Genomic DNA, 12,509 nt, shown 5'->3' with positions numbered 1-12,509 from the left:
GCCCGTGGGGGGCTGGGCAGCGGGCTTTGAAGTGGCTCCTGGGCTCCCCAGAAGCCCACAGCAGGTGCCTCTGGAGTGTGGTCTGCGGCTTTTAGGAACCTGAGGCGCTGATGGGGCAGTTTCCACACAACTTTGGGACAAGGGCCCTGCTGATAGCTCATGACATTCCTCTGACTTTGGCCGGGCACAGTGGCTCACGCCTGTAATCCCACCACTTTGGGAGGCTGAGACGGGCAGATCACTTGAAGTCAGGAGTTCAACACCAGCCTGGCCAACGTGGAGAAACCCTGTCTCTATTAAAAATACAAAAACTAGGCTGGGTGTGGTGGCTCATGCCTGTAATCCCAGCACTTTGGGAGGCTGAGGCAGGCAGATCACTTGAGGTCAGGAGTTCGAGACCAGCCTGGCCAACATGGAGAAACCTTGTCTCTACTAAAAATACAAAAATTAGCAGGGCATGGTAGCGCACACCTGTAGTCCCAGCTACTTGGGAGGCTGAGGCAGGAGAACTGCTTGAACCTGGGAGGCGGAGGAGTTGCAGTGAGCCGGAGATCACACCACTGCACTCCACCCTGGGTGACAGAGCAAGAGTACATCTCAAACACAAACAAAAGAAAAGCAAAAACAAAAACTAGCTGTGCGTGGTGGCGGGCACTTGTAATCCCAGCTACTTGGGAAACTGAGGCAGGAGAATCTCTTCAACCTGGGAGGCGGAGGTTGCGGTGAGCCGAGATCAAGCCACTGTACTCGAGTCTGGGCAACAGAGTGACACTGTGTCAAAAAAAAAAAAACAACTCTGATTTCATGCTCACCAAACAAACTCAATTTCAAATCTGGCCTCTCAGGAATCTTGATACCAGGATGAGGATGCCTTTTGCAGTGGGCAAAAGTAGCCCAGTCACTGGCAAATGATATTTTATCATTGAAATTTAAAGTTGTAAATTAACACATTGGCACTCCCTCCCCAAGAGCAGCCTAGAGGACCACTGTGAGGCCAGACCCGGACCCGGCCTCGGCTCCCCTGACACTCCGCACTCACTGGGGTGCAGTCTAACACTATTTGGCTAAGGACAAAAAAAAAAAAAAGGTAAAAAAAAATTACTTGGTTTACTGGGGACAGACCACGATGTCTTGCTGCTGTGCCCTTTCCACTCCGGGAGCCAAGGCTGCGTTCCAGACAGCCTGACCCCACCGCCGGGGCCCGGGCCCCATCTCTTTACAAGGTCCCCTCAAAGCGAGGCCACCTGTGTTCAGGGGGTGTTTGGGTGCATGTCAACACCAGCCCAGCAGGGCTGCTGGGCCCTTGCCCTCCCCTGAGCCCACCCTCTGTCTCTGGCCTGTGCAGGAAGGGCCTACAGCGGCTGGGCACCTCGGAGGAGCAGCTCCTGGAGGCTGCCAGGCAGGAGGAGGGAGACCTGGACCGGGCGCCTTGTCTGTACAGTACTCTGGCTCCCGACAGCTGGAGCGACGTGGACGGCCTGCTCAGCTGTGTCCGCCAGGCCATTGCCGACGAGCAGAAGAAGGTGGTATGGGCGGAGCAGAGCCCCCAGTGACGGGCCCGGGACTGTGGGGGCCTCTGGGTGCCGGTGAATGCAGTCCTGTTTCTGGGTACAGGGCCTCTGGCAGAACTGTGGGCTCCTGGGCACATGAGGCCAGCTCTCCCCTCTGGCTGGGGTCTAACCTTGAACCCTCACCACGTGCAGGACGCGTACGGTGAAGCCACTTGTATCTGCTTACTTTTCCGTGGAAACCATCTTCCCCCGTCACTAGGCTTGCCATGGTCTGAACTGGAGACCGTGAGAATGTTTCTGCAGCGGGAAAGGAGGGACATCTTCCCACGCCTTCCCTAGAGCTGCAGGCCAAAACCACCCGTCTGTAGACCTGATTCAAATCCGTGGGCCTGCACTTCCCTTTTACATTTTGATGTGTCAAAGGCTCGCTCCAAAAGCATAGAGGCAATGGGTGGGGAGCCAGGGGGCCCCCAAGGCTGCTGCCACCCTTGCCGGGGCAGAGACACAAGCCCACATATGCCATGCAGCTGGCCACCTTTTCTCAGCTTCTGAGGCTGCGATGCCTCCGAACTCCAGTTTACAGAGGCCAGTGTCTTTACTTGTAAATGACGTTTCTGGGTGATACAGACAGTACTTTCAGGGGGCCCATGCCCTGTGGCCTCCATGCCCGTTCAGTGGGGGCATCCTGGAGGAGCCTGGCACCAACACCCGTGTACAGGGCCCGGTGGACTCTGCCTTCCCCCAACCTCACTTTGCATCCCAGCCCTCAAACATCGAGACTCCACCCCCGGGGCTCAGGGGAGGACCCAGGTCCCCCAGCGCCTGGCCTTGCCCGACCTCCTGGGACTGTGGCAGAGTGAATGTCATTAGACAACAGTGTCCGAAACCCAGGAAGCTGTTCTAGAATTCAGTATTGTCATAAACGAGTTCAGGAAAAGAACTATATATTTCACTAAAATTAAAAGCTTTTACAGTAGCTGGCCTGTGACTTCCTCCAGCCCACCCCAGAATGGAGTGAGGGGGGAAGGCCAAGGGCAGCCCACCCACTCAAGGAAGCTCCCTTTCCTTTGAGGGGCGTCCAGGCCCAGCTTCTGCTCCCGAGGTGGGCAGAGGCAAGGCAGGAACGGCGCATTCTCCCAGCAGTGCCAGTGTCACCCAAGAATTAACCCAAGCCACAGGACAGGGGCATCGCCATGCCTTCATCTTCAGACATTCTCACAAGAGATAAGCTTCTGCCCAGAAACACTCATCACTCAGGGAGCCTGCTGCCAACCAGCTGAAACCTGCCTGGGGACCTGGTGCTTGACTGTGGGGCAAAACAGAAGAAGCAGAAACCTGGCCAAGGGTCATTCAAAGGCTTCCGCTAGGCCAGAGGCTGGGAAGAGCCAGTCTGCCCGCCGCTCATGCAGCACCGAAGCCCCCACCTGCCTCTGTGAAGGGCTCAGAAGCATCTGTGGGTGCCGAAGCCTGAAGAGGCTTCAAGCCTCCCATTTGTAGGTCCCCAAACCAAGCCAGAAAACAGACCCCCTTGTCATGGGCTGGGGATGCTGCCCTGTCCTCAGATCATGGCTACAATTCCGGTGCCGGGACGTGGTTCAGACACGAGACAGCCGTGTCCCTTGCCATGACAGCAGTGCCCCTGGCGGTGGAGGGGCTGAGCACACGCTCTGGTCCCCCTCCAGGCATTGGCGGGAGTGACACCCTGCAGGAAGGAAGGACCCACCCTGGACAAGAGTGTGGAGGGAAGGGCTGTCGTTACTGCTCCCCAGGCTGGCCACCACAGGGCTGTGTGTGGGACGTGTGCACAGGCCTCCTGGGGTGGTCACAGCTCATTGTGGAGGGGCTGGCACTGGGGAGAGAGCTTCTCCTCCAGGATGCCGTCAGGGGCGCACACCCAGGGGTCATGGGTCTCCCACTGCCACTTGGACAGCTGGGCCTGAAGCATCTCCAGAACCTGTGCAAAGCGCGGGTCGGTGGCCAGGTTCTGGGTCTCATGGGGGTCCCGGCTCTGGTCGTAGAGCTCCCAGCGTGCCCGGTAGTAGTAATGATGGAGGTCCTTGTACCAGCCTGTGGGCCGCCCAGTTGCGGTGCGGTTCAGAAGGTCCTGGAAGGTGGGTGAGACGTAGAAGTCCTGGTCGATGGGAAAGGGCATCTTGAAGTTGAGGTTGTGCACGAGGCGGAAGTTCTGGTGGTGCACGGAGCGCATGGGGTAGGACATGGTGACCTCGTGGTGGCTCTGGCTGCCGAAGACGGTGGCCCAGGGGGGCTCGGCCTCCAGCGCTGGCAGGAGGGACCGGCCAGTGAGCTGGATGGTCTTCGAGCCAAAGATGGCATAGCTGGGGTAGGGGATGGAGAACCAGTCCAGGATGGTGGGCGTGAGGTCTGGAAGGGAAGCGGCGTCTCAGAGCTGCACAGCCCTCAGCACACAGGAGCTGCCCTTGAAGGGCCGAACCTGTGCCGCTCTGGGCGGCTACCTTCTCCAATCCGATCGGCAGCGGGATATGCCTCTTCCAGCTGACACCTCTCACCGCCAGCCATCTCTCTGGGCCACGGTGCCTCGGATGGCATAGCAAGAGGCCCAACTCGGTGACATTCAGGATCCTCCTAAAATCCTACGGACCAGAAAAGAAGTCTACTCCCACCCCGTGGGTGCGGCCTCAGTGCTCCCGGCTCATGCTTTGGGGCCAGAGACAGATGTGGGCCCCAAGAGAGATGTGGGCGCCGAGCTCGGAGGGAAGGGGAACCTGAGTGTGCTGCTGCCTGAGCCCACCCCTCCTGGAGGCTCTGCCAGGCGGTGTGCGGGATACGGTGGGCCTCTGCCCTGTGCCAAGGGGCTCAGCCCGAGCCCTTCCCAAAGTCTTCCTGCACCACTCTCTTTGTCTGCACGTCCATAACATGGGACTAGATGTCCCAGGGCTTTTAAAAAATGAACAGGGTCATGAGGTGCTTTGGGTTCCCTAGGAAGGCAGGATGGGGTGCAGAGGTGCTCAAAAAGGGGTCCCCAGGCCCACAGTATCGGCATCACCTGGGAACATGTCAGACATGCAAATTCTTGAGCCCCACCAAAATCTACTGAATCAGACACTCTAGGGGTTGCAGTCTGGATATTAACAAGCATCCCAGGTGATCCTGAAGCTCATCCGGGTCAGGCGGGGAAAAGCAATGGTTTTGAAAGCAGTGGGATCCAGGCTGGAATCCTAGCTTAGTGCTTACCAGCTGTGCAGTCTTGAACAGCCTACTTGACCCCTCTGAGCCCCATTCTTTTCCTCTGTAGAGTGGGAGTAACAGTCCCTTCTTTGCCCAGACGATACAAGAGCCACGTGTGGTAACGGGTGTGGAGCAGCATCTGACGCATCGCAGCCCCGGCGCACGTCCACTCCCACCCCTTCCCTGACAGAGGCAGGCAGAGGCATACCTAGGAGGCTGACGTAGGCCTCGCTGACCTGGCCCCAGCGTTTCGGGTGCTCTGGGGATGACAGCAGGAAGGGCTCGGCGGCGCCCGGCCGGTACAGGTTGGTCCTGCCACTGGGGAAGGGGATCCCATTGTCGGATGTGAAGATCACCAGTGTGTCATTCAGGACACCTGCGTCACGCAGCTCCTGGAGCACAAGTCCAACTCCTGCAGTGAGGGGCAGGAGAGCAGAGCTCAGCCGCAGACACACGCGGAGTCCCCGGGCCCCAGTGCTTTCTGGATTTGAAAGCACTCCCGTTCTTCCCACCAGCCCTGGCTCTTGCCCGGCTCCGCCAAGCTGCCCGTCTCTCAGCAGGCCTCGAATGGAACTCCAGGGACTCTAGCCTTCCCTTGGCACTTCAGCGTCATCCCCAGGCACCTGCTCCCTGCTGCCCACCAGCTTCTGGGTTCTCTGGAATCTCATGTCTGTCCCATGGAGCAAATAGGGCAGGGGCCAGAAGACAAGCTTTCCTCTATACCCACTCCTTCCCAGATCACCAAGAATTAGTGGCACCAACAGGGAAATGGCAGAGGTCCCAACCTCCAGTTGTGGGTTGGTGACCCTGGCCCCAAAAGACATGTGTGCTGGAGTCTGTGAAGGGGACCTTGTTTGGAAAGGGGCACTTTGCAGATAAAGATCCTGGGAGAAGATCATCCTGAAGTGCCCAGCCAGGCCCTAAATCCAATGACGGGGTCCTCATAAGAAGAGGAGACATGGGCAGGAGAGGAGACACGGGCAGGAGAGGAGGCAGGAAAAAGGTGTGTGAAGGTTTAAACAGAGATGGGGGAGATGCTGCCACCAGCCCAGAACATCGAGCACTGCCGCAGCCCCCAGAGGCTGCAGGAGGAAAGGCAGGGGTCTCCCCTAGACCTTCAGGGGAGCGTGGCCATGCTGACACCTTGATTTCAAACTTGTGGCCTCCAGAACTGTGAGAGGACAAACTTTGGTTGTTGTAAGCCATCCAGATTGTGGTACTTTTTAGGGCAGCCACAAAAAACTCACATGCCCCAAGTTCTCCATCTGCATAAGCTAGGGAACTCCAGACCCCACATCCGACCCAGGTCCTATTGTTGGAAGTATCTGGAGTCTTCACCCAACCAACCTCTGCGGCACCCTAAGGTCCCAGCCCAGCAGCAGCTCCACGTCAGGGCAGCCCCAGGGTGGGTCCCCATGCCACCTGCAGACCCCTCCTCTCAATGTGGGCTCCACCTGCCGCTGCACAGGGCCTGCCACCCTGAGACCCTCACCCACACTCTGCTGTGACCTGACTGAGAGGGTGTTGGCCCAGGATGGGGGACCCAGGCTGTGGCCCCACCCCTGAGTGCCCAGTTCCGCAAGCCCACCTTGGTCCATGCGGCCGATGGTGGTGTATTGAGCAGCCAGGTCGGCTCGGGCTGCCGGGGTGTTGGGGACGAAGTAAGGCACCTGTGGCAGGTGGAGGGGAGCCAGGCTTAGAACAGACTGACTGGGGGGTGGCACCCAGCCTTTTCCCCAGGCCTCCTGTGAATGGATTAGCCCAGAAAAACCTCACTCTGGACCACCCTGTCTCTGTACGGTTCTCTCTGTGGCCCCGAGGATGGGAACCTGAATCCAATTTGGTTAGAGCATCTTTCTTCCTCACCTAGGGCCAGAGCTGCAAGCTCATGGGAGGGCCGCGTCCCTGACCCAGGGCTGAGGGGCGTCCTTCCTACCAGCACGTCCTGTGGGTCATAGGCCTGTGGGGTCCAGTCTGGGATGCGACCCATGCCGCTCTCTCCATTGCCAAACTTCTCACAAAAGGCTCCGTACTGGGGCTGGGAGTGCCCACAGCGGTGGGGGTCGTGGAAGGCGACGTAGAGGAAGAAAGGCCTGCACAGGAGAAGGCTCATTGCCAAGGCTGCAGGGCCAGTGCTGCCTGGCACAGGAAACCCCTCCGCTCTGCCTCCTCCTCTGTATCTGGACATCAACCTATGACCCTCACTGCCTCAGTTTCCCCACATCCCTTCTCCTCCTGACCAGACTAACTTGAGTACCCAGAACCTTCTCCCCTGCCCCAACTCCAGCCACATGGGGACCCATGCATCCCGCCTGAAGACTCGGCTGTGCGGTGGGGCCAGCCGCCAGGGGAAGGGCAGGGGCCCCGCCTCGTACCGGTGGTCCCGAGTCTGCAGGAATTTCCGGACGAGCAGCTTAATTCTCGTGATGTTCCGCCCCACCTGGAGGACGGAGCTGTTCTCCTCGGTGTAAGCAAAGTCAAACGGGTACACGGTCTCCGGCCCCACGTGCTTCTTCCCGATGATGCCTGGGTGGGAAGAGAGGCCTGTCCAGAGTCCCTTCAGCCTCCCAACCCCCCTGCTCCCGTCCTTGCCCGCTCAGACCTAAGCGCACTGTGGGTTCTCACAGACTCACAGCCCAGCCAGGACGCACAACCAGGCCCAGGTCCTTTGGGACAAGAGCTAAGGGCAGGCCACAGGGGCTTAGGGTGCCTTGGGACAGGGCACTGAACCTCCTGCGCTCCGGCCAGGCCTCTGTGCCTCACCCTGCGCCCTGCCCTCAGCACAGCGTCCTCACCTGTGCGCACACCGGCCTGGCTGAGCAGCAGTGGCAGGCTCCGCACCCTGTCGAAGGAGTTGAAGTGGTGCACGTCCTGGTGCAGCCCGTACATCCCATTCTGATGCTGCCGGAAAGATGCATGAGGTCCAGGGCCCCACCAGCCGCACTGTCCTCACGGCCCTCCCATCACCAGGGGCCTTCTCAGGGCCCCCGATTTAGACTTCAAGTGACCAGAACCCAGAGAGCCTGGCTCCCCCTCCCACTCCCTGCCTGAGAGGCCCATGGGTCCCTCCCGCGAAAGGAGGACTTCGCAAGGAAGAAGGGGTCCTGGAGGGCGTGCAGCGGCGTGAGGTGGCCCGGATGTTCATTTTGTGCATCTGCACTTCTCAGCTCTTCTGTTACGACACATCACAGAGTGAAAAAGACAGGGCCAGGCCTTGTTTATTACCTAGTTATTTTATACTGTAAAACAAACTATATATTTAAAAAACTCAGACTGCCTAGGGAGGTATCAGGCAAGAAGGAGGAGCCCCTCCTAGTCCCGTGGCCCACTGCCAGAAGTGGGCACACCTGTGTCCAGATGAGCCTCTCAGGAAGCATCTGCATCCGTGCCTGTGACCTCCCCACCCGGGCCCTCCACTCAGCCTCAGCCTCAGATGGAGACAGCACTTCGCTTACAATAAGCTAAGATCACAAGGTAAGAAACCAAAAGTAAGTGCCCATTGGCTGGTGCCGTGGCTCATGCCTGTAATACCAGCACTTTGGGAGGCTGAGGAGGGCTGATCAGTTGAGGTCAGGGGTATGAGACCAGCCTGGCCAACATGGAGAAACCCTGTCTCTACTAAAAATACAAAAATTAGCCAGGCGTGGAGGTGCGTGCCTGTAATCTCAGCTACTCAGGAGGCTGAGGCAGAAGAATTGCTGGAGCCCAGGAGGCGGAGGCTGCAGTGAACTAAGATCACGCCACTGCACTCCAGCCTGGCGCCAGAGTGAGACTCCAACTCAAAAAACAAGACATAAAAGGGCTAGTTCTGTGTGATTCCAGTCCTGTGTGCCCCTGGAGCAGTCAGATTCATAAAGACAGAGGGAGAGTGTTGGTCGGCAGGGGACGGGAAGGGAGAATGTGGAGCTGGTGTTTCGTGGGGACAGAGCTTGTGTTTGGGAAGATGGGAAATTTCTGGAGATGGATGGATGGGGTGATGGCTGCACGGCACTGTGAATGAGCTTAATGCCACGGAACATGTACTGGAAAACGGCTAAGCTGGGAACGCTGATGTGTGTGCATTTTACCACCATGAAATAGGAGCGTGCGTGCCTAATGGCAGCAGGTCCCTGCACATAGCGCTCCTGGGACACTGTCACAATGGCAGTTCACACTGAGTAAGCACACCAGGCCTCACGCTAAGTGCTTACATACGAAGCATCAGCCCTGCCAGTCCCCACGATACCCCCATCTTACAGATGAGAAAACTGAGGCACAGGAGGTAGGTCACTGGCTCGAGGCCAAACAGAGCAGGGAAGACAGGGCTGGCAGGTGGGAGTCGGAGCCCCAGTTTGCACTCACGGCCAGCGGCTGTGCCTCCTCCTGGAGGTGGGAGGGAAGTGGGCAATCCCCCCTCAGGGAGCCCAGGGATGGGAGACGTGGCAGAGGCCTGGGCCCCAGACGCAGCCTGTCTACTCCCGGCCCACCCCCTCCTCCTGCCTCTTGCACCTCACCTGGGGCAGGCCAGTAAGGAGGCTGGCACGGCTGGGAGAGCAGCTGCTGACCGAGGTGAAGGCGTTGCGGAAGAGGAGGCTGCGGCGGGCCAAGGCGTCTAGGTGCGGGGTGGCGATGGCGCTGTTGTTGTATGCGCCACTCTCGAAGCCGCCATCATCCGCTGTGTAAGGTGGGAGACAGCACGTGGTGTAAGGGATCACGAGAAACAGCGCCAGGAGTGAGGGAGGCCGGGGCTGTGATGCCAGGAGGCAAGTTACCCACGTGGGCATGGTACTGACTCAACACAAACGCTATCGTGACAGAGCGCTTCCTTACCTAGGAGGCATGACACCTGAGGGGGTACAGCAGGCAAGCATGATACCAGAGGGCATGACAGCAGGTCTGATACCAGTGGGCATGTTAGCAGGCAGGCATGTATAGGAAGGCCCCCTACCTACTGGGTATATTAGCAAGCAGGCATGGTACTTAGTGGGCACGATACCCAGTGGGCATATTAGCAAGTGGGCATGGTACCCAGTAGGCATGATACTTGGTGGGTTGTTAGCAGGTGAGCAGGGTATGTAGGCTGGACTGATAGATGGTAGGTGTAGCAGGTGAACATGGTACCCAGGCAGGCCTGATACCCGGGGGGTATGTTGGCAGGCAGAAATGGTATCTAAGTGGGCATGATAAGCAGGCATCATACCCCAACAAGCTTGATGATACCCCAAGCATGCCTGATACCCAGTGGGCTGGTACCCAGCAGGCCTGGCACCTGGATGGGTATGAGAGCAGGCAGGCATGGTAACCAAGTGGTCATCATAGGCAGGCTTCACACCCCAACAAGTTTGATGATAGCCCAGCAGGCATGCCACCTTGGTGGGCATGTTACCCGGCTAGGCATTTAGGCAGACAGTGGCCGAATGCATGGCCACAGCACACTGCTGGGCAATTCCGGGCTCTGCAGACACTGCCTGGGGCACAGGGCAGGAGAGCCTCGCCCAGCACGTGTCTAAGGATCCGTGTGTGTGCCCCACCGCTGCCTCTCACTGATGCCATCTCAAAGGCCAAGGAACCTTCAGATCGTGTAGTTCAACCTTTTCACTCTACACGAAACAGCTGAGGCCCAGAAAGGTGAGGTACAGGGCTCTGAGCTTCTACAACCACACCACGCTTCTTCCCCTGCTCTGGGGTAGACAACATTGGGGGCACCCCAGGAGAGGCTGGTGGAAACCCCCAGGACCAACACCTTCCCCTAGCTCCCTCAGAGGCAATGCGGTCCATGGCAGAGGAGGCTGCACAGCTTCAAGCTGGGCTCAAATCCTCCACCTGAGCTCCCCTCCTCCGCCCCACAGCACCCACGGGGTGTGAGCGCATGGCAGCCAGGTAAGCCTGGAGCGAGAGCAGGCTGCTGTGCTCCCTTCCTGCAGCCCAGAAGGAAAGCTGCCCTTCTGCAAACCCAGGGTGTCTTGGCACTTGGCTGTGGGCCTGCTATGGACAGAGCTGTATCCTCCCAGAATTCATGCGCTGAAGCCCTAACACCAACATGATTCTATCTGGAGACATGGTCCTTAATTAAGGTTAAATGAGGTCATAAGGATGGGACCCCGATCTGACAGGACTGTTGCCTTACAAGAAAAGAGAGAGAGGGCCGGGTGCCATGTTTTATGCCTGTAATCCCAGCACCTGGGAGGCCGAGGCAGGAAGAACGCTTCAGCCCAGGAGTTCGAGACCAGCCTGGGCAACACAGTGAGACTTTGTCTCTACAAAAAATACAAAAATTAACTGGGTATGCACCTGGGTGTGCACCTGTGGTCCCAGCTACTTGGGAGGCTGAGGCAGGAAGATCACTTGAGCCTGGGAGGTTGAGGCTGCAGTGAGCCGAGATTATGCTGCTGCACTCCAGCCTGGGGGATAGAGTGAGACTCTCACAAAAAGAAAGAAAAGAAAGAAAAAGGAAAAGAAAAGAAAGTGGAAAGAAAGAGAAAAAAGAAAGAAAAGAGAGAGAGAAAAGAAAGCAAGAGAAATGAAAAGGAAGTGAGACCCCCCTCCCGCTTGTCATGTGAGGAAACAGTGAAAGGATGATCACCTCAAGCCGAAAGTGGACCCTCAGTGGAACCCAACCAAGCTGGCCCCTGACCCTGGATTCTCAGCCTGCAGAATTGTGAGAAATACATTTCTGTTGTTTAAGCCAACCTATGGCAGTCCGTGCTAAGACCGGCCCTAGCGCAGGGGCTGCATGGCGGGGGCTCTGAGGGCCTCCAGTGGGAATCCCATCCGAAGATGAGGGTCCAGGCAGATTCTCCGCTGTGTTTCTGGGAGGTGAGGTGTTGGCAGGAGAGCTGTTTATGTTACAGTGAGCCGAACCCCCGCCCAGAGACCACAAAGTTAATCAGAAAGAGGGCACCTGGCAGCGTGCCAGACCTCAGAAGGGGAAAGAATCACAGGCCTTGGGTTTGGCCTTGTCACTTGTCACGGGCCAGGGCTTGATTACCCAAACCGGAAGTCTTGTGAGCAGCACAGTGCTTGCCCGGGAGGAACTTGGGGTTTCTGAGAGGGACTGGGATTGGGGGAGACGGTGGTGGGAGGTGGTGGAGGGCTGTGCCCTCGGACAAGGGAAAAGGCAGCTGAACCACAGCCTCTGGGGTCGGAAAAGATTACATTGGGGAGGAGATGAGAGCCAGGAGGGCATCCTGTCTGCAGTCTCTGGGGGCTTGAGCACCAGCTCCTCCTCGGGAATCCCCTCCCGAGAGGGATCTGGGATCCGTGGACCCCTGGGCCCTGGCTGGGCAGGGTCAGAGGCGGGTGGGGACAGGCGGCAGGAGGTAAGGTAGCGGGGCTGGATGCTGGGGCTCACCCCTCCACCCCTCGCTGCCCTCTCTGGGGAGACACCCATTTGGAGTCTGAGGGCAGCACAGAGGGGTGGGCGGGAGGGAATGGCAAGGGGATACAAGGGCAGGGCACAGCAGGGTCAGCACTGGCCACGGGTAGGGAGGAGGCCAGTGGCCACTTCCGCGGGCCGCGGCAGGGGGGGCGTGGGAGGGCGGCGCCAGCACTCACCGAGCAGCAGCAGTGCGTTCCGGGGGTGCGCCCGGCAGAGCCCCAGGACCAGCAGCAGCGCGCAGCAGGCGGGCCCGGGGCGGCGCATGGCGGCTGCGGCTGCGGCTTCGGCGCGGGCTCTGGTCTCCCGCTCGGCCCCGCCCCGGCCCCGCCCCGGCCCCGCTCGGCCCCGCCCCGGCCCCGCTCGGCCCCGCCCCGGCCCCGCCCCAGCCCCGCTCGGCCCCGCCCCGGCCCCACCCCGGCCTCGCTCGGCCCCGC

General features: G+C 58.9%; 2 protein-coding genes across 5 annotated transcripts in view; one reads left to right on the top strand and one right to left on the bottom strand.

The window, feature by feature from the left end:
* CARD14 (caspase recruitment domain family member 14) overlaps positions 1–2,487 on the top strand; it is a 36,058-nt gene extending 33,571 nt beyond the window's left edge. For all 4 annotated transcript variants that reach the window (XM_032241428.1, XM_032241426.1, XM_032241427.1 and 1 more), the window contains one exon: positions 1,346–2,487. In XM_032241428.1, coding sequence (XP_032097319.1) covers positions 1,346–1,553 — 208 coding nt within the window. In that variant the 3' untranslated portion in view covers positions 1,554–2,487. The remainder of the gene's footprint in view (positions 1–1,345) is intronic.
* Positions 2,439–12,410, bottom strand: SGSH (N-sulfoglucosamine sulfohydrolase). The gene is made up of 8 exons (XM_032241431.1): positions 12,252–12,410; positions 9,212–9,372; positions 7,514–7,619; positions 7,094–7,244; positions 6,655–6,811; positions 6,307–6,388; positions 4,927–5,130; positions 2,439–3,893 (listed from the first exon to the last, which is right to left on the bottom strand). Exons 1-8 carry the CDS (start codon positions 12,337–12,339, stop codon positions 3,334–3,336), a joined length of 1,509 nt encoding a protein of 502 aa, XP_032097322.1. The 5' UTR covers positions 12,340–12,410; the 3' UTR covers positions 2,439–3,333.
* Positions 12,411–12,509: the final 99 nt, after the last annotated feature.

Source organism: Sapajus apella, unplaced genomic scaffold (assembly GCF_009761245.1).
Source record: "Sapajus apella isolate SASKATOON/1434 unplaced genomic scaffold, GSC_monkey_1.0 scaffold48, whole genome shotgun sequence".
Classification (NCBI taxonomy): domain Eukaryota; kingdom Metazoa; phylum Chordata; class Mammalia; order Primates; family Cebidae; genus Sapajus; species Sapajus apella.
Note: the sequence above shows the minus strand (reverse complement) of the source record. Positions and strands in the feature narration are given on the sequence as shown.

Bases quoted from the DNA above. Each gene is read 5' to 3' on its own strand.
- SGSH (XM_032241431.1), bottom strand. From the start codon at position 12,339: ATGCGCCGCCCCGGGCCCGCCTGCTGCGCGCTGCTGCTGGTCCTGGGG. The intron at 6,812-7,093 runs GTACGAGGCGGG...TCTCCTGTGCAG, and splicing joins CTGCAGACTCGGGACCACCG to GCCTTTCTTCCTCTACGTCG. The intron at 5,131-6,306 runs GTGGGCTTGCGG...CCCTCACTGCAG, and splicing joins CATCGGCCGCATGGACCAAG to GAGTTGGACTTGTGCTCCAG.